Source organism: Pieris napi, chromosome 21, assembly GCF_905475465.1.
Source record: "Pieris napi chromosome 21, ilPieNapi1.2, whole genome shotgun sequence".
NCBI lineage: Eukaryota > Metazoa > Arthropoda > Insecta > Lepidoptera > Pieridae > Pieris > Pieris napi.
In genome coordinates, this window is record NC_062254.1 from 10,447,455 (window position 1) to 10,470,406 (window position 22,952).

General features: G+C 32.7%; 1 protein-coding gene and 1 long non-coding RNA gene across 2 annotated transcripts in view; one reads left to right on the top strand and one right to left on the bottom strand.

The window, feature by feature from the left end:
* The window catches only part of LOC125060505 (acyl-CoA:lysophosphatidylglycerol acyltransferase 1), a 264,621-nt gene that overhangs the window by 96,368 nt on the left and 145,301 nt on the right, over window positions 1–22,952 (bottom strand). The window contains exon 4 of the mRNA XM_047665469.1: window positions 17,072–17,286. Coding sequence (XP_047521425.1) covers window positions 17,072–17,286 — 215 coding nt within the window. The remainder of the gene's footprint in view (window positions 1–17,071; window positions 17,287–22,952) is intronic.
* On the top strand, window positions 9,406–10,493 carry LOC125060508. Its single transcript, XR_007118871.1, has 2 exons — window positions 9,406–9,493; window positions 10,079–10,493. It is a non-coding gene; the product is annotated as an uncharacterized LOC125060508 (long non-coding RNA).

The following is a 22,952-nucleotide window of genomic DNA, read 5'->3' on the forward strand; positions in this document are numbered from 1 at the left end:
TGAGACCACGCTTTGTGGATCGGCCTCCTGCGGCTTGGTACTCCGTACCTGACGCCAAATGGATTTAGTTCGGACGTGTCACCTATGGGTACAAAGGGCCGTAATGTTAAGTGTTGACACTTTATTAAAAACGTGAGGTTGACGCTGAAATATGTTATTTAATATAGAGTATGTATATGGATGACTATGTACAACAACAGTTGTAATATATAGGTACTTAATTAGTCATTAATTTATTTTGTGTAAAATCGTAATACATGATTTCTGATCGTGTCCACATATAATATATGGACGTAATTGATTATTTAAATGTTATTCATTCTTATAAGATGTATTTGTTTTAATTTTGTGTTCCGATTTAAAAAAACTGAGATGAGGCGAATGTAATTTTAATTTTTAAGTTTTACATAAATTATTAATTTCGATTAAAACTACAATAATTAAATAAGTTTTTAATATTAATATATGTAAATAAAATTGATAAATTTCATCTAATTCTATAATTGAATTAAATTAATCTCTTATTTAATTTTCTTGCACATCAATTTTTTTTCAACTCAGAAAATGATCAAATACACACAAATTAAAGTTTATATGCTTCCTATCTCATTTTATCGCACGTTAAATCTTATGAATTTATGTGTCTGTCTCTTTTTACCGTCGCTTTTTGGTTTTATCTACTTTCAAATCACACCAATGCTAAAGAAGTTTTCACTTCAAAAAGGTATCCATTCGCAAACGAGTGCTTCTCCAAAAACTGTTTGCCTCGTTTGTTGTGAACATTCAATACATTTTCAAGCATGCCTAGCTCTCTGGACTGAGAACATTTTTAAAGGTAATACTGTAATAATTTTGTGTAAACATAACTTCTGAAGCAAGAACTAGTGCAATCTTAAAGGTTTGTATTTGATAGCCATTTCAATCAGACGTATCGTATACCTACAAAATTGTGTATCTTGCTGTTGTAATATCACTACGTGAAGGACATTTTCGCCTGAAACTGATGAATATGGTATAAAGCACTTACTGATTGGCATCACGAACTTCATTTCGGCTGTAATAGGAGAGCCGGGAAATGCCGAATTCGGAATATTCCATCAGATTCACAAAGAGTAATCTCGAGTGGAAATTAGGTGAGCTGCGTGATTAAGTGTGCTATGGAAAATTGTAGCTAAGCCGGATTCCGTTTTTGCGGTGCAAGCAGTCGGACGAAGATTTACACGATATCGTAAACCATTGACCAACAAAAATAAAATACTAAAAACATAAGTAACGGTGGACAAACAAACTAATTTTATAAGCACTTTAAATACTAAAAATTTTACTGAATTTTCTCTCAGAAGAAGTAATGTAATCATTTTTTTTTAAAAAAGGATGTGTGTAGTATTTATAACATAGGAATTTTCATGTTAGTGAAATAATATATATTTTAATTGTTATTTACTTTTAATGCGATACCGCCCCGCCACCCATTTACGTTGCCCGAATGCCCGCAAGTGCGTTGCTGGTCTATTAAAAATTGGTACGCTCTTCTTGAAGAACCCTAAGTCGACCTGGTTCAGAAATAAATCGGTGGGCAGGGTGGTGAGGTGGCAGACGGAAAAACTAAAGGCCGGCAACGCACTTGTAAATCGCTGGAAATGTGAGTGTCTCTGTTACATTAACAAAAACCAAGCCTTTAAAGTAATAGTAGATTATATCGTGTTTTAAATAAACAGAAATATCGTACGACTAAATCATAAACCTGCCGAAATTCGTGTTGAATTTGTTTTGAGAACTTTTTGAAGTCTGATTAGTGGCTTTTGTGGGTCTGTTGATTTTCATAATGCAAACCGGAAACCCGAATAAGTATATTTGTTCTTGTGTGAGAATAATTACTCTTTGTGGTGAAGTATAATGTAAATTTAGGATCACAATAAATTATAATGTTATTCTCTTTTGTTAACAATACGTTTGATTTCGTGATTACATTAAAATGTGTTCTAAATTTGAAATACCAAATGAATTGACAGAATATATGTGTTATAGTACATACGTGATGGACACTCTCAATGACAGGCCTTTTAGGAATTGGTACGCTCTTTAAAAGTTTTTGAGCGCAGAGTTACCCCTAACAATACGAAGGGCAGCCTGTCCACCACCAAAAGCTGAATGTCCCTATAGTGGACGCCCATGGGGGGATTCTCCACCACTGTTCCAACCCTATATGGGTATTGGCCTCAGATTGCAATCGTTTCTTCTATTATTTTTATAGACAAGCAGGTGATCAGCCTTCTGTGTCTGACAAGTCATAGATGTTTGCCTTCACTGTAGGAGAAGGTGTTAATTGCGCAAATAGGAAGAAAATCCTTTGGTGAAGAGACGTGATACGAACGCATAGCTTCAGGGATGAGGATAGCACGCTTAAGCCAGGCTCATATATTTATATATACAAAAAAATGAGTGGCGCTACAACCTTTTTAGGTCTCGACCTAAGATTTCTGTATCTGTTTCATGATCATTTCTTAATCTAATAGGCAAGTAGGTGTTCAGCCTCCAGTGCCTGACACACGCCGTCGACTTTTTGGGTTTAAGGCAAGCCGGTTTCCTCACGATGTTTTCCTTCACCGTTAGAGCGAATGTTAAATGCGCACATAGAAAGACAGTCCATTAGTGCACAGCCGGGGATCGAACTGTCGAAGTCGTACTTCAGGGATAAACACAACACACTCTCATACATATACATATTTATATATATACAACATATAAAACATTTAATTATCTAAAAAATACAAAGCTATTAAAAAGAAATAAGAAATACTGTTATTTCATACTTGTGTATTTTGAAAGCTTCTATTACCAAACCACGTAAGCACAGTCTACAAACTATAAACACGTCCTAATATGGCGGAGTAAATTGGTATCAAGATGCTGACCTGAGACCATCATTTGACCATAATATACATAACTGAGGCTTTTATCGCTTTTACCTAGTTAGCTTTTAGCTTCCCTCCCTTCATTTATATTCCTTAGAATCAATGACTGATAACAACACTATGGGATACGATATCTCGATACGAATCGACATTTATTTTACGAGGTAAGTAATATAGAAATGTAACATTAAATAGTCAAAACTGAGAACTATTTGCTGTTTCTATTTAAACAAGGAAATACACGAATATCTGGAGATGCCAACCGTAAAGGAAGTAATCCGCAAAAACAGTAGTAGGTAGATACAGGGAAAGGTTAACCAAACATACAAATGAACTGGCTAAGAATCTGTTAACCCCAGGAGATGATGTAACTCGCCTAAAAAGATGGCAAATACTAGACCTAGACCAGAGAAACTGACCTAAAATAAAAATCCAGTTTCTACCAACACATACGGTGCCTTTCAATGGAATCGCACCCAACCAAAATTAACCTCAGAAAATATCTGATTATGGCTGATAGCCGATTGCAGATGAACAAGAACACAAAAAAAAAAAATAGTCAAAACTATCTCAGTGGCATCGTAGGTAACGCATAACTGAAGATCCAATTGACATCATGATCAAAGATGGAATGCGGAGACATCTCACCTACTTGCCTCAAACAAACAATGAAACTGATGAAAAATATACACTTGTATACGTATTATTTTTATTTACTTGAAAACGATACCTAAATCCCAGGATTGTAATTTTCTGTCATTGTAAGGAATAAAGTAATAAAATACAAGAGCGATTAAAAAACTCACCGTTATAGTTATAACTACAGTATTTATTTCCAAAACAATTAATATATAGCTAGGTGATCTATTTACAGCAGAAAATACCAAAAAATAATGACAATATATATTACTGACTTATGCACTTTATTACCTATAAAAGATCGATGGAACTTAGTATAATAGGGAAGAAAAGAATAGACAAAATAAAGAATACAGCTTTAAGAAGAACAACTAAGGTAACAGATATTACAAAAAAAAAAAAAAGTGGAAATGGGTTGGGCACATGGCAAGAGGAACAGAAAAGAGAATCAAACGAAATAGAGGGAGACAACTTAGAAGGTGGAACAGCAAGTGGTACATGGCAGAGAGGAATGGGTAGATTTGCAGGATTTGGAGGTCTTTGCCAAAATAGCACACAGCTGATACTTAAAAGAAATTTGAAATAGAAACGTTTTTCAATGTAAAAGTATCTGAATTAAAGGCTATTATTATTACGTACATAATAAACTCCTTACAATTTGTAATACTATTTAAAAAATAAAAACATCGTACAGTACTTTCCAACCCCGTCGCAAATGTGTCGTATATAAAGAACCCACAATCCAATGTGTTTTGCCCAAAGATCTTTTCACATGACCCCAAACCTTGTGGTTTGCTAATGGACTTCCATTCAAGTTGTCCTAGTGAAAATTTAATTTAGAATCCTAATTGAAATCCATTATCTTGCGATCAGGGAATTCTTGGAAAGGGAAATTAAAATTATATTAAACTTTTGTTTTACTCCTTTATTTATCGAGCTTTATAATTTGTCTACATTATTGCTAAAGATAGATTCATTGTAAGCGTAATTAAACAATACTTTCTTGTACTATTTTATATATTTATTGAAGGAACATATTAGATGCTGCAGCCACTGTTGCTTCGTCACCAATAATAAATAACAATTGAAATGTAGAAATATATCAATTTTTTAAATTGTACATTTTAATTTCTTATAATCTAATTTTTGTTTCGTTAGTGTGCCTTTTTAAAATACATAAAGAAATAAACATGTCATAAGAATTAATTGCATTAATATTATTTTTATCATTTCAACTAATCGAAAGCAAATGTGTTACCTTAGTGTCTTAAGCTCTCTTCACAGAGGTAGGTTCGAACTTCGACTGTGCACCAATGTACTTTTATGTGCGCATTTAATTCTCGCTCGAATGGTGAAGGAAAACCCAAGGAACCGGCTTGCCTTAGTCTCATAAAATTGACGGCATGTATCAGGCACGGAAAGCTAAGTAGGTACTTAAAGAAAAGTAAAAAGTAAAAAATCATTTAATCATGTAGATAACATAATGTACACTTATGACTCGTCAGTAAAGAAATACATATTAATGCTTCTAATTTTATATTTACTGCCAGTTCTCAAATCAAGAGAAGAACTGGCAATAAACTCTCAGCCACTCTATTTAATCGCCATTTTTTTTACACGACGTAAAGCTAGACCAAGCGTTGTAGTATCACTGAATTATAAGCTAAGGTTTTATTAAAATATCAATCAATTTAATATCATCTATATCGGCAACGTATATTCGTGATATAAAACTTAACATATATCTATATTTTTGAAATAATATTGCAACAAATCTATGTTATTGAAATTAATATTGCATCCTTTAAAAAATTGCATTTGCAATTGCTATCGTGAAAAATATGGAGAAACAAATACTGTATAAATCCGAATGAGATTCCATAATCTACTAATAATTTTTCATTACTAATACACTCGCAATAAATACTTGGCGCAGTGCCAGCGTTGCAACTTGCGAAAATTCCCAATAGCCCAATTCGCGTAAGAAAGCTTCGATACTATCGAAGATATTTTTCATAATTGCTTTATAAAATATTTTTTTATATTTATTGCTTGTTTCTTATAATAAATGAATATTATTGTTTGAAAAACAACCAAAAAAACTGATGTTAATAAAATTTGTATTAGAGTTTTTTGAGATTCACAAATTTTATATAGAGGAAAGATTAGTATTTTTGTATGGTGGTAAAGAATACACATACATATCTCGAACACATTTTGCGACATCGTCGATACTTAGCATCTTATAATGATGGGCAAAATTCACGGCAAGAGACAGGCTGGTAAAACGAAGAGGTAATGGTTGCGGACTGTATGGGAGTGGACCAGCATCACATGCGCCCAGGAACTTTATAGACTAGCCCCAGTTTCCCGGCAATTCAAGTTGTTAAAAGCCAATCTTTACCAATAAAATGGCACCAGAAGAAATAGGAATATACACAAAAATGTTTAGACTATATTTTATGCATAACTGTATCTATATTTATAACGAAAATCTTTTGAAATATATCCAGCCGTAAAGTTTTAAGTTTTAAACATGCTTTAAGACATTATATTTGTCAGTGAAGTATATTATACGTACTTCCATTATATAAAAAAGGTGCGTGCGTACAAAGTACACACGTCAGAAGTGAAACTTCTTTGGCAAATTAATTTTTAAGTCTTGTTTATATTTAAACAAATCTAAAACTTTAGATTTCCGAGACAGAGGAAGGGAAAAATCGGTCTCTATCGCTCTCTCCCTTTTTTCGACAAAAACGCTGCACATCTTCGTGACGTTCTGTAAAAATTTTACCCTCATGCGCCTAAAGAAGTTTCACTTCAAACTTTTTTTTTATTGGAATCTAAGGGAAAATAATTGATCTATATTAATTTGCGTATGCACTTTATGTACTAAATATAACGCGAATAACTCCACATTTCCAAGCGAGCGGGACCTCACTGCTTGTAAAACTTTTTCAGTTTCCTTTGAATTCACTGCGGACTGGTTTCTACGTCTAGATGTACGTAAATAATACATATTTGCTCTTACTTGCTGGAAATAGGTCAACGTGCCTTTTTAATATCATTCGAGGCATTAATTTGATAGAAATACGATCAAAAGAAATTCTTATTTAAATTTTATTGGAGTATAATTGCTAAATATTACAGAGTTGTGCCAGTCGTTTGAAATTATACACAATTTACGTAAAACAAAATCCCAAGACAGCGTCTTTGTCTGTATAAATGTGTGATTCTGAAAAAGGTACCATCATTGACTATGGTATGTAAATTGACTGAACTGAATTAGTTACACCTTACAATCACTCACTCACTAACATGCACACACACATTTACTCATTCTCTCACGCGTGTTATAAACAGTAAAAAAATTTAATTAAAAAAAAAATATTCTTATGGAATATACTATTTGTTATGGAATAGCTGGGAAAGCTGACACCGGTATTTTTTACTTAAAAGGGCTCCAAAATCTTACACACTATAATGAATAAACACATTTTTATTATTTTCATTTATTTGTATAATTTTTGTAGACGTGATGAATCTTGCCAAAGCAGAACGCGGGCTAGGCTGCGAGGGGAAACTAGTGTTTTCATACGTGATTCATACTCTCAGAATTCATATACTACCTTATCCAGAGTTATTAAAAGTAACGATCATTGAACGTTACTTTTAATTAAGTTTTTCATATATCGTATCGGAAACTAAGATCTATATATCACTATACTTTCTCCAATAACTTGCCTAATCCGGCATTAATTAATATCGTATCTGAGTTGCATCAATCTTTAAATATATCTTTAGTTAGTATATCTGACATTGACTGATTCATAATAACTGAAATAATGTTTATTGTTTATTTATTTGCAAAGTGTGAAAGTAAATAACTTTTAGGGATTTATATAATAAAAAATAATGTTTGTATCAAGTTTATGTGTTAAGGGATTTTATTTTATTTATTTATTTAATTATAAGTAATCTTACAGCTAACATACATAATATTACAAAACAAATACAGTACAAAAAGCCAAAACAGATTACATAGATAAACAATATTATATAAGAAAAATGAAACAAATAAGCGCATCAATAGACAAAAATATATACAGAAAACTGAAATTTAATATTTAAAACAATAAATAATACCAAATACAACCTAAACAAAATTCGAGTCTTCCCGCCCCTTCAAATATTTTCTCACATGTTCTTTGGTGAGGTGGAAAATATCAATATCCTCATAATTAGTGTCATAGTTAGATATTTTGATATATTTTAGTCAAATATTAACGTGAATATATAATGATAATAAACTTTATTCATAACAATATGGTGTCCTAAATACAAAAGACTAGATAAAGGTAAAATAAATTTGCGATTGTCTAGTTTCCGCATTCACTGCTTTCAGTGCATTACAAGCACTTAATGTTACTACAGTTTACATACTTTAGTAGTAAATAAAATAATTGCGATATTTCCTTCTTTTTTTACTAGTAAGTAGGTATGTTAGAAAAAAAGACAGGAAGGTAGAAAAGTTTACGCACTAAAATATGTATCAAATACTCACACACCCACACAGATATTATATTTAAGGTAGTTCATGATCATTTGTTTTATCGGATTTAACATTGACAGTTCTTTTTCTTAAAGATAATTTTTATTTACCACTTACATTCCTTTTCCTTTCCTCGGTATGGGCCGTGGTATGGAAGGGCTGTAACGTAGGTAACCACATTATTTTTAAGTTTAAAAAGTATATTATTATTATACATAACCTTGCTTTCTTAATAATGCCAGGCGCTATAAGAATTGGAGGAACAACTTCTTTTTCCTAATCGTTCTTGACAATGAACAAAAAAATGCGGAGATAGAATAGGTGCTGTATTTTCTATCCTTGTCTTTCAAATTTTGATTTTTTTTTTTTTTTTCATTTTGCTTCAGGCTTTTTAAATTTGTAATGTTATATTTTTGTAAGCATACATATTGTCGCAGGACATATGATAAAATAGGTCGTATAAATTTAATTTTAAACAAGTGTTTATAACAAATACGCAACACTCACTTAAACATAAATAAAATTTTGTCACATACACATATATATATGGCATATAAATATATATATATATATATACATGCCTTTTAGCATAGGAATCCTCCAACATGACATCCTCCTTCTATCGGCCGCGACTCTAACCCAATTCGACCTCGGTATGGTACGGTCTCTTCCGTTTTCCAAACATGCGTCATTAATGCAGATTAATATTACCACATTTTTTTAATAGAATATCGCTGTTGGCCTAAAGGATCTTAACAGCTCAGCTGGGGCTGTTTTGGCGGTTTGATCTTTTCCCGCGACTAGCGCAAAGGCGTCTCCTGCGAGACTAGGACCTCGGCTTGGGCCGCCTTGGGTGGTTAATCTAAGGGCAGGACGGAAGCTCACTGGAGTGAGAGAAGTGTCAAGTAAACGGTGAAGACGGTTTTTTAAAATTTCCCACTGTAATTTCTATGTACTATATAGCTAAGGTTTAGCGCTACCGTAACTGGCGCTTCGCCAAGCGTTTCAAGCTCAACCATTGTTCCACTTTAAGCGTCAAAATTTCGTGTTAGGTCATGGCTGGTAGCTTGATATCTATCCAAATTACATTATAATACTATGTACTAAGCTTAATTGCCTCCGTGGCTTAGTGGTGAACACTTCGATGTTGACGACTGATGAGCCATTTCTGTAAGGTACAGAATTTAGTTTCCGTCAGTATTTCCCTCGTTAGAAAGATAATAGAATTGTTTTTTTGCTTTTAGTACATTGTGTGGATTCGACCGAATGGTTCATCCTTGTTGGTCCGAGAGCTGGCGCCAATTTTTGGGCAGGTATTTGAGGCAAGCTGAAAACTTGTCACATACCTCTCCTATTATATTCCAACACGGAATTGCAGACCTGGCTGGTGAGTAGCGGGGCTAAATCAACCCCTACATTTTTAAAAATATTTTTTTTTTTTCCCCAAAAATATATTCGAGGCAATACGCAATTTATATTTGTTGCAGTGTAATACTTAATAAATACGAAAAAAAATAAGCCAGACAATTTAATCGGTGCTGTAACATTGCCAGACGCGTGCAAACATTTTTTGCAAAAAATTGTAAAAAATGTTTTTGAGGCAGCTTGAAATTTTAATGGAATGTTATTTATAACTATAAAATTAGATTCCCAAAAAGACAGATCATTTTGGTAGGGCTTTCTACCTGCCAGGTGATCAAACAAATAATGGATGAGTACGGGCCTGTACTACTATAGACAAGCTGTAGTATGAGAGAGAGCGCATTTCGACAGCTGTCTTCGTTCTTGATTGCCGCGTTACTATTGGCCACGTGACTTACAAAGCCGACACTGAAAATGAACCTTTCAGAAAAAAAATAAAAAATTGTGATCCCTCTACTTTACCTCCATGCAAATCTGAATTAAAACAATATCTGTTAAGAACGCAATATATAACAAGCATTTGGAGAAATGCATATTTACGATTCCCCAGTTCTTTGACACCTAATAGAAACGGATGGACACTTAATGAGGATACGCTAGATTTTCACTGGTTTGACGGAGAGGGTATGCCGCAATTAGTATTCGATGCTGTTGTTCACGAGGAAAATAAAAATAACGATGATGAAAATCATACTTCAGGTGAGAATAAATGGTTTATTTTTAATAACTGCTGCATTCAAATTTCTGTGATTACTTAAAAAAAAATATCTATTTCTTTTCGCAGATGATGAAGAGGTTGCCGAATCTGATACAGATGAATCCGAAGATTCAAGTAGTTCTGATGAAGAATCCACAGACGAAGAATGATAATTTATATCTGACGTGAAATGAATTTAATTTATTTCTAATTTTTTTATACTTAAATAATTGTAACACTGAAGAAATATTATATTTTTATAAATGTAGTTTTGCGATTTTATATTTTAATCATTGATTTTTTTTATACGTAACCCTTATTAATTTTAAGATGAAAAAGGTTTTACATTTCCGTATAAATTTTGACTTGGAATAATGTCAGAGAAACAATTTTTAGTTTTGAATGTAGGGGCAACAGTATGAATTCTGTGCAAAATTTTTTGGAACAAATATTGTTGAAAAATATTTTTTTACATTCTCTTCAAAAAATAAATATTTTTACGGAAATATCAAATATTTAAACAATTCATTACGTTTAAATTCGCATTAAAATTGGTAAAATAACTAATTTTTTAAGATAAAAAAGAAATCACAAAATTATGTCCCTTTAACGTCCATAAATCAATACAATCACTTTTATGCAAAATGTATTTAGTACAAATTCCGTTTTTTTTTATTTTTTACTCCGAAATTCTAACTAGAAACCTCATGGGTTATTGTAAGTCACGTGGCCTCGCTAGAGCCAATAGTAACGTGGCAAGCAAGAACGAAGACAGCTGTCGATATGCGCTCTCTCTCACACTACAGCTTGTCTATAGTAGTACAGGCCCGTACTCATCCATTATTTGTTTGATCACCTGGCAGGTAGTAAGCCATACCGAAATGATCTGTCTTTTTGGGAATCTAATTTTATAGTTATAAATAACATTCCATTAAAATTTCAAGCTGCCTCAAAAACATTTTTTATAATTTTTTGCAAAAAATTTTTGCACGCGTCTGGCAATGTTACAGCCCCGATTAAATTGTCTGGCTTATTTTTTTTCGTATTTATTAAGTATTACACTGCAACATATATAAATTGTGTATTGCCTCAAATATATTTTTGGGGGGAAAAAATTAATATTTAAAAAAATGTAGGGGTTGATTTAGCCCCGCTACTCACCAGCCAGGTCTGCAATTCCGTGTTGGAATATAATAGGAGAGGTATGTGACAAGTTTTCAGCTTGCCTCAAATACCTGCCCAAAAATTGGTGCCAGCTCTCCAACTATGTATGGCGTAGAATTTTTAAATAAGCAACTTAGAATTCCTAGAGCGACCACTTAGGGTACAGCTTAGCGCAGGCTAAAACATTTGTTTAACAAGAAAACAAGGTGTATTTTAAACATTTTTACACGCTTTATATTAGCTTCACCTGTATGTATGTATATATGTATGTATGTATGTATGTATGTATGTATGTATGTATGTAACCGACTCCTTCGGACTCGATTTTGACCCACTTTAAACGGACAGATTTTATTCAAATTCTGTGCCAATTTTTCTTCTATAGAGCAACCCACGCTTTTTCACAATAATACCAGTATTTTTTGTTCATTACCATTTTCAGCCTAAATTAGGAATTATTTTTCACTTTTTAGTTTGATGTGCTTTAAAAGCGTGTTTTTTTTAGTTTTTTTTAACTATTATTTATTTTTAAATAATATGAATTTAGAAATATTATACTGTCCTGACATTTCGTTATAACAGCAAATCATTACCACAGCAAAGTTTCTATAACGACTCGGCGAGAGACATGGAGTTGCTGAAAATGTCCACCGAGTAACTTCCATCACAGTTTTATTGCAAATCTCGTATGACGTCGTTGGTAAGCTAATTTTCAATTAAATAAAATCTCATTAATAAGGAAAATAGAATCATAAAGTACGGTCGGGCAAAAATTGAAAATGAAGTTACACTCATTTGCCCTGGCCCGACACTTGGTGCCAGATGTCGCGCATTTTAATGAAATAGGACACGTTTTATAATTTTTAGCCAAACCATAATACGAAGGGTTTCATACTTTACATATATAATAATTTACTCAAGTCAAAATTTTTATTTATGTAACTTTATATGTCTTTTTTTAATTAAATGACTAAATTTACATTTACTGCCAAATCACGGGAGTGGTACGCGAAATGGCAAATTCTCCGGCACTTCTTTAAACTATTTTAATTTCCCCGTTAAATTTTGTCGGTTTTTTGTGACGGTGTGCGCATACATCGTAAACATTTACTCTCATCATTTTTCCCCAACGCGCCAAAAGAAGTATAACTTCAAAAAACCCAAAAGGTTGAGAAACACTGCTCTAGAGCAATATTCATCATGTTAAGCGTGGAAAAATAAGAGAAAGTTTGTAATTACTCTTTTACAGTTTTTTCATAATCCAATAGATTATAATAATATTTTGTATTGAACTTATAACTACTTCATGAATTAAGGTAAACAATAGCTTGATATCGAAATTGGGTTTAAAATTTAGTTCCGCAATGCAACGTTGTATTTCTTCCCGAGTAAGCGATTGAAGTTTATTAGTTTTGTCCATAAAAGGGGCAGAGGCAGTAAACCTGCAACGGACTCTACCGGAACATACAATGTTTTTAATACTCAAACTGTGGTATACAGGGCAGAAACTGCGCGTTTATTTACATATTAATATGATAATGGGTCAAAACATTTAGGGACTAGAGTGACAAAGATATATATATATCGTCTGTTAGACGAACAGACGTTGTCCTGCAAAACATTTGAAGCGATAAGGATAGTAAACAAAGTATGAAAGTACCGACTGCAGCGTCATCTGCTGGGCTGATTTGTGAATCTAAACCATCTAGGGCGCCACCCAAACGCATAAAAAATCAATTCAAATCGGACCAGCCGTTTAATAGGAGTTCAGTGACATACACACGTACAGTAGAATTATATATATAAGGATACATATATTGCTGTTCGTTTGTCTCACTAATTATGATCTTGCAATATTTGTGGAAGTTCAGGGAAGGTTTATATGGTGGGAATTATCCAAAATAATAATTTAATGAAAATACTAGAAACGACAATTGACAACAGAAATCTGTGTTTCATAGCTGTAGGGTAAGGTCCGTACTCTTTGGTCTGTTTTAAAAATTTAGTATTGTTGACACAAATATATATGTAGGTGATACGATGTTCACAGGGTCATCAATTAACATATAGTATGAACCCTTGCTGCCAATTTGTATGACTTAAAAGTTTCTAGTGAAATAATTGGCATTGAAGGAACTTAATTCATATAAAAAGTTGCATCACTATTAATCATAACTTCCGTGCCTTGTACCACAATAAACCGAACATCCAGTTAAAACCAGTAATCACATCTAAACCTAGACTCTCACGCGTTGGAATAAAACTTAAATTAAATTGAAAATTTAAGAAGAACGTATTACTTCCGCTAGTTTGTTTTGTTAATAAATCATCAATTTTTCTTATCGTGACGCCACATCCGGTGAGAGGTGAATGACTTATTGGTAATGCTTAATGAACTAACACATATTAACCAGACACGCTATTGTTTTTTAATAAACACGAATTGTTCTAGAAGCTCAGGTATTCACTCGATTCTCTTCCAGCAGAATACGCCTAGTATTAAAAGGGAATTAAAAAGTACTTCATAAGTAGGGATTAGAATGAGTTATAATAATTATGTCAAAGTCAAATCATTTATTTCAATTAGACCACCTAAAATGGCACTTTTGAACGTCAAATAAAATATAAAGAAAATTCTAGTTGCCCCTTCCAAAAGGTAGTTGCGTGTGGAGAAGAATGGGCAAGAAACTCCACACTTACCCTTTTTATGGATCAGGTACTTTGAGATTTATATGTTATTTTGTATGTTGCTTCTGTCTTCTGTCATCCATTGACGTTACTGTAAATCTATACTGTGTTTAGATTATTTATTTAAAATTCGTTATATTAAAATAGAAACAACTTTATGTCATATTATTAGGAATGCAACGGGCGGCCTTATCGCAAACAAGCGATGTCTTCCAGGCAGCGCTAGTAAAGAAAAAAACTAAAAAATAGAAATACTAAGGGTGAAGTACAAGAAACAAAACTAAATCAACAAAAACAAAATTACAAATAAAACTGAAAAATTATACAATTACCAAACTTATCTAAAATAAATTAAAAACTAAAAGCCACCGTTACGATTAATGAATTACAGTGTAATACAAACTATTGCATGCACTTATTTAATATTTTAACAATTTTTTTTATTGTTAGCGCCAAAATATTCTTCTCGCCAAATCTCGTCTTGGCAAAATTTTACATGAAAATTATATAACATAATTGTATGCCTCGCAATCTCAAAAAGTTATGCCATTTCATTACTAGCCTTAACTTTAGTGACACTACATTATTAGTCAGAATATGTGCCCGCGGGAGTAGTATTATCTAACGCGTGTTAGGAAACGTTTCCTCTAATATATAAAATTATATATTATACTAGCAGACCCGGCAAACGTTTGTTTTGCCTTGTTTTCTAATAATTTCTAGGATTTTTTTTTAGTTCAGTAAAAATAACTCTACAATAATAAAAAATAGGGGTTGATCGTAGAGGAGTGAAAATTAGGGGTTGTATGTAGTTTTGTATATTGTATTATAAACAAGTAAAAAAAATTGTCTATAATGTTAAAAAAAATTGGGGTGGACACCCCTAGGTTTGAAAAATAGATAGTAGCTGATTCTCAGACACAATGATATTCATAAAAATTTTATAAGAATCGGTTGAGCCGTTTCGGAGGAGTATGGGAACGAACATTGTGACAGGAGAATTTTATATATAAACTAGCTGATCCGGCAAACGTCGTTTTGCCATGTATATTAAAAAAAAATAGGGGTTGATCGTAGAGGGGTGAAAAAAGTAGGGGTTGTATGTATTTTTTAATGCTGTATCATAAAAAAATAGAAATTAAAAATTTAGTTCACAAAATAAAAATAAAAATTTAGGGGTGGACTACACCTAACATTTAGGGGGATGAAAAATAGATGTTGGCCGATTCTCATAGATACCGGATAAGCACAAAAAATTTCATCAAAATCGGTCAAGCCGTTTCGGAGGCGTATGGCAACGAAAACTGTGACACGAGAATTTTATATATTAGATAATAAAATATAATAATAATTTTAGATATAAATTCTATATACGTAAGTATTTTCTTTCTTTTATCCGTCTCATTTCGTTACAATTCTCAATTTAACGATGGAATAAAAGTCATTCTAAATTCAAAATTGAACCTGCCTTGAAAATTCTCGTAAATATTCGAACCGGGCATTTGTCACGAACGAAGTAATCTCGGTAAAAGATTAGCGAGAGGCAACGCAACGGTTTAAAATCTTTAATAATTAAGTGACAAAATGTAAATCTTAATACTGTTGGAGCCTGTTTCGCAATCTCTTTGTACCAAATGGAAATACCGAAAAACCCCAACGTGATCCGATGTTTTCCGGATGAGGGGTTTTCACAAAAAATACTAAAACCACTTGGATATACAAATATATTCAAAGAAATCGGGCAACCGACGTTTTTAACTAACCGGATATTCTACGAACCCGAATTATATTTTTATGTAAAGAAACAATTATATTTCTTAGATTAGATAGTTATAATTATGTGTTGTGTTAAAAGTGACGTTTTATTTATTTTGTAACATTGAGAGTTTGTTAGTCTGTGGAAAAAGGCGCGAGTTTTGGCTTGTCATTTGAATTTATACAAGAAGAATTTTTGGGTTCCCCCTCCACTAACACTTGAACTTTATGATATGGTATTTAAGTCCAAATTGCTTTTAAATATTATTACGAATATTTTGTATGGGAATATAGAAAAGTGTCGTTTTTAGACTTTTTCACTAATTTTTTTTTAATTTTTCTCTCCGTAAGAACCATCCTCGTACTTCAAGGAATATTATAAAAAATGAATCAGACAAATCAGTCAAGCCGTTTTCATGTTATGTCGTGACAACATAAAACGGGTTTCATTTTTATATATATAGATTACTTAATTAAGCTTAAATAAATAAATCCAATCAAGAATTATTTTAAATATAATATGTCAACATAAAACAATGAACGCATTGGTGATTCATGGCACGGAATAGGCTAATTAGCACGAGAATACTCCGGGATACAAATAACATCCGACTGAGTATAGTAATATGTTTTGAGCGCTATACAAAAGCATTGCCCTGTCTCTTTTCTTCACTACTAAATCATAATTAGACAGAAAGAGACGAAGTGCTTCAGTTCACGCCACCACAACAATCTGTTGTTAATATATATATGCGATGCCAATAGGCTTTACAGTAAATAAAATTAAAATTATATCCGATATTTCATTCAATTATAAATCTGTTTTTATTCTACTTACTGGCACTTTTCTTTGGAAGATTTGCTTTTACAATAGAGAAACAATTAAACCTCTCTAACAAATACATAATCAGTTAATGACTTCTTTGTGGAGGAGTTTCATCATGAGACATCGAGGCAGAATACGAATTTCCACCCGTATCACCTCGACGTCCGTCGTTCCACAACTGAGCGTTTTTTAATCCAGTTTTTACACTATGTCCACGTATGTGTTTCTGAACCAATTCAACTTCGGGTCCTTCAAGAAAAGAGCGTACCAATTCTTAAAAGGCCGGCAACGCACTTGCGAGCCCTCACTTGAGTGCCTATGGGCAGCGGTATCACATCAGATGAGCCTCCTGCCCGTTTGTTACATAAAAAAAGGTTATTCTATCATTCCTAAAAGAAGATCTATGTACTCACCGCTTGTATGAAGAAGTCCTTGTGTAGCATGCTGACGATGCCGAAGTTGGTGAATTTGAAGACGCGGTCCATGATCCACATGAGATTTGAGAGAACTCCAGGTCGAGGGTTCCATGTAGACATTAGCATTGGTACATCGGCTGTACTCTGATGGTTGGCTAGAACCAGTGTTCGACGATTCGTGCATACTGTTGGTTCGTCCCCACTCTCAACAACTGTAGACAAAGAATAAGAATAATTAGTCAAACGGTAATATACATACTAGCTGCGAACTTCGTTTCTCCTTAATGTGATTTTACTTAGCCGACCTTTTTAGTACATACCAACATGGAACATTTTGCTATACTACCCGAGAGACCGTTCGGTTTTCCGGAATGAAAACTTTTTAGGATTTTTCTAGTAGGTATAAAAATTAAAAAAAATTAAATTACAACCACTTTGACAAAAAAATGCAACTAACGCTACCTTAGATTTTCTTATATGATTGCAATGTTCGTCTTGGTTTTATCATAAAGATCAAGAAGCAAAATTAAAAAAAAAGGAGGCGTGTACTTATGTACGCGCGTAAGAAGTTATACTTCTTTGGCATTATTAAAAAACGTTTTGATTGCATGCAAATAATTAATTACAATTAAATAATCAAAGACTGGAAAAGGAGTCATTATAGTCAATAAAGTTCAGTTTACATTTGAAAAATTAAATATTTATTAATATTATATTGATATTTATTATTATTTTCTAATATTAATTAGTATTGGTTTAAATATTCAATTTAAATCACTTCTGATTATAATTCAGAAGCACATATATAATTCGCACTTGTATAATGAAAACACGTGTTTTAAATGTAGAAACTCAAAGCATGTGGATAAATATTATAAATATAAATACACAGTGAACAGAGGCGGCGTGCGTGCCAACATGCGCCACTAACTTCATTCTGTTAATTTTGTGTCCGTGCGCACCGTGCGCGCGCATCGTAAAATTTCACTCTCATCAATTTTTCATAACGCGCCTAAAGAAGTATAACTTCAAAAATAGCGTCCATCTTGGTGACCTTCGCGGGTAATCCGTACAAATTTCTTGGTCTCATTCGAAGTTCTTAAACGAGTGGAGTGTTGCCACTAAAACGATTAGACTGCCACACTCTAGGGAGTTAGCTGTACTAATGTTATTAATACTGGAGCGAATTAGTTTTACACCCTTGGGTTATAAATTTAATTATTAAACTTTTTCAGACTCTTGATAAATTTCTTTGACTTTCTTTCCTTTTCTAAACGTACATTATTTAGATTTTTTTCCAAAAACAGCTTACTTTTTTTATCTTTTGAAAAAGCAAAAACTATAAAGCAAAATTTAACATTTCATGAACAGAGCCTTTATCATTGGTTGATTTTTTTAATACTTAAAATTTTTCTGTATTGTTCGCGTTATATTTATGGTGTAATGTTCTATGTACGGACAATTTAAACAAACATTAAATTACATCAGACCTTATACGAAATCAAAATTGTTTTACGTGTAGATCAATCTTTATAGATATAACTAGCAGACTCGGCCAAGCGTTGCTGTGGCTAAGGTTTTTGTTATACTACATAGTAGTAATCTATTCAAGGGAAGCGGTAGGAGAACACCAGTCATGGGGACCACCATGCTTTATTGGTGGTTATGCCATTAAATTGTAGCTTATGTGAAACGTTGGTACTTTCAACACAGCGCCATCTGTTAGATTTGTGACTATCAAATAATAAACAAATATTTTACAAATACAATAATATTGCGGGTATAAATTTAGATGTAAGCTATCCTATATTTAAAGTTAGATCAAACTACACACGGTGTGCAAATTTGATTGATATCGGTTCGGTAGTTTAGGAGTCCTTAGCGGACAAACAACGTGACACGTAATTTTTATATATATTAGATATAATATATAGATAGATAAAATATCCAAACAACCGAAGTAAGATATTGAAAATACAACAAAAGGTCCGGAGTTTCTTCCAAGTATGAAATATTTATTTGCCAAGACCGCTTATACAGGGTGTTTGGCGAACGTGACGCGTTACATCCAGATGGATTTTGATAAGGGTTCCTTAGTCACAGAGATATATTGGAAACGTTGGTTAATATTTACCCAAACGTAAGGGAATAAAACATGTCTGTACGATGTAAGTGATAAATGAATGCTTCCCTTCCTTCGCCTTTGTTTTGTTTTTGTATAAAATATAAAAACAGAGAGAGATGGAGTCAGATGCAGTCAATTGGAGAAGGCCTATACTCAATAAGAGGTCCTTGGAAAAACAAAGAATATATGTATATGTGGTGAAACATATATATATATATGTATGTATGTATTTTGTGTGTGTGTGTATATTTTGTAACTTTTTCAAGGAATAAATGAGGCATAATTATTAAATTATTATTATTATAAAATATAAACGCATATTCAATTTATCAACACACTAGGTATTTTGTTCTTGTCTATACTAATATAATAAAGAGGAAAGATTTGTATGTAAGTATGTTTGTTGGCCTAGTGGCTTCAGCGTGCGACTCTCATACCAGAGGTCGTAGGTTCGAGCCCCGGCTGTGCACCAATGGACTTTCTTTCTATGTGCGCATTTAACATTCAACCGGCTTGCCTTAGACCCAAAAAGTCGAGGGCGTGCGTCAGGCACAGAAAGCTGATTACCAACTTGCCTATTAGATTTAAAAATGATCATGAAACAGATACAGAAATGAAAAGGTCCATAATGTACTATTGTAGATTAAAAAAGCGAAAGCGCGTGTGAAAAAGTTATATATCACCCTCAAAAATTTATAAAATATAAATATTTTGTTTATAGCAAAATTTGAAAATATTTATATACCAAAACTTTATATTATAACTATTATATATAATAAGAGTCATCATTAGTAAACAATGCCTTCATATGAAATTAATATAACTAAGATTGAAATATTTAAAATCAATGACCAAACGTCTGTAACCGCCTCCGAGATTTCTAAATTAAATTCTACTCTCATAAAACTTCAAACCAGATGGCTTATAAATCTTGAGAATTTCATATAAAACCTTAAGAATATTTTATGAAAAATTCAATTTAATCAAGTTCATTCATGCAAATATTTTTAATACTCAACATGCAAGTCTGTCAAAACGACTTTTAACTTTTCATTCTTGATTTTTTTGTCAACCTGATATTAAATTACACCACCGCACATAAACACTCAAACTGTCAGAAAGGTTACGAGTATATTTCCGATCTTTTAAAAATTGGTAAGTTTGGTGCGCAAGGACTACTTCAAATGATATAGGCGGCAGAACGTGCACGATGTTTATAGAACAGGCGGCAATCGAGCAGGAGGCTCACCTGATGTTAAGTGATACCGCCATCCATGGACACTCTCAATGGCAGAGTGCTCGCGAGACCGTTGCCGGCCTTTGCAATTTTTGCAATTGAAACGCTCATTTCTTACCCTAAGCGTCTACCCCAAACAATATCAGACATTACCAATAAAAGTAATGGTTCATTAAAATTCAAAAAGCTAAGCGGATTTGAACCCCATTCCTACGTCACAATCTAAAATTCAATTGAAGTGAAAAAAAATCACATCATTAGCATAACAAAAAATCTCATGCATTTTTCTCTACTTAAAATAAATAATGGCAATTTAAGATTCAAATTACAAATGCCTGAAGCGGCGGTCCCGAATTTCCTAAATAAATAATCTCGCTATCTGAATCGCTATAAAAATTATTAACATTTTCATAGTCGTTTATTCGAAGCGCGATTTTATTTCAAATAATTTTTCTCTAGTAAAAGAAATGGAGCGATTCATTTTCGCTTCGTTACAGTTTTATACAAATCGACGAACTCCGTGGTTGGTCGTTATAGAAAATTCTTTTGGGATTTTTTAATAACAACGAAGAGTACATACTTTTCACAACAAAACCAATTCATGTCGCACAAAAATCATCTTTAAATTACTATATAAACCTCGAAGTTTTATTCCTAGTGTAGGTAAGTTTCTTTATATTTATACTAATATATCTATACTAATATTCTAAATAATAAAGAGGAAAAAAATACAATTATAAAGAGAAATTTTTTGTAATGTTTTCACACTACAACTAGTGGGCTGATTTAAAAAATTATTTCACCTTTAGAAAGGTGCATCTTCACTGACTGACATACATAACATTTTCAAAATTAGGAATCCTTAGTAAAAATACAATAATATAACCCAAGATTTAAAAAAAATATCTTTATATATATAATTCTTCTGTGAGTGTGTATGTGTCACTGAACTTCTCTCAAACGACTGGACCGATTTTGATGAAATTTTTTGTGTGTGTTCAAGGGGATCTGGGAACGGTTTAGATTCACAAATCAGCCCGCCAGTCGGTACTTTCATACTTTGCTTTACTAATCGCTTGAAATATCATGCAGGACAACGTCTGTCGGGTCCACTAGTATCCATATAAAACTGTCAACGCGTGCACTGTGGAATCTGTACCACAAAGAACGGTTCGGTAGCCGTCGATACACAATTTATACTAAAATAATAAGTCCTGAGTTACGATGTATCCTAACCAAGAAGAAAGGCACACAATTGTTGGGAACAAAGGTTAGACTGATGCTGATACCTTGCCTCACTATAGTTCACAAAAACGCACAATATACTCACTATAACGTTATAAATTGAGGACGTAACTATTAACAAAAAAGTATAAATTAAAATAATAATGGGTCTAACATAACCCGAGGAAAACCATGTGACTAACCAAAAAAATGTGACGATCGGCCGAGTAAAAATATTTCAGTTCACCCTCATCAAATTTTATTACACCAAAATTATATATTTTGATCAATATCGATTCTTAATATTGTTTTGCCTTATTACGAAGAGTACTTCCAAATTTCGCTTGACAGATACCGGTGGAATCAGATAACATATACCGACAGACAGACATACCTAAGAGATATAAATCTGCGATCGTAGTATTTATTGTCAGTATTTTTGATATAGAAACAGGATATTATGCTAAGTAGAAAATCAACGCATTCTCAGAAACTGAATGGCACACGAAACTATCAAAAATGTATAAATTCACGCTGCGGTCGCCGACCTGAAACCCGCCGAGAAAGGGTTTAAAATTAAAAACTCTTATCAATAGCTGAAACCTCTTTAAAACAAAGCACGCAATCCGAGACATCTCAAAAGACGTCGTCGCTTTAATAAAAACAAAATGAGCGAAGAAAATCCAAGACTAAATGCAACGTTTAATTAATAAAGCAATCTCTTTGAAACATTTAATTACAGGTATCGTATCTCATTCAAATTTTACTTAGGAGATATTGTATTAACGAAACTGATACCTTTGCCAATTATTTTGAAGGCTTTGTTTTACGAGTATTGTCAATGGGCGGTTTTTAGTTACGTTTTATAAACATGTATTTGATTACGCGCTTCAGTAGCTGTTTAAAATAAACTAGATGGCAACGTGATTAGAGACTGTACTTACGACGATTAATTTGTCTTTACCACTTAATCTTAAAGATAAGCCCCGACTCTTACCAATTTATATAAGAAATAAATGGTTTACCATAGTTATTAGATAGCCTCACGTAAACCAACATATATTTTTTTTAAACTACTTTTATATGCATTTGTATCGATCCTAAACAAAACTCCTATGGTTACATTAAAACAAACCACAGTGGTTTTCTAATATATGTAACGTATGTATTATAATGATTATATTATATTATTATGTAAAAAAATATAGTTGCGTACGGAAGGAATTTTTCTATGCCATTCATTGTAGGATGTTAATATAGCCTATAGTTTTCCTTGATAAATGGACAATCAG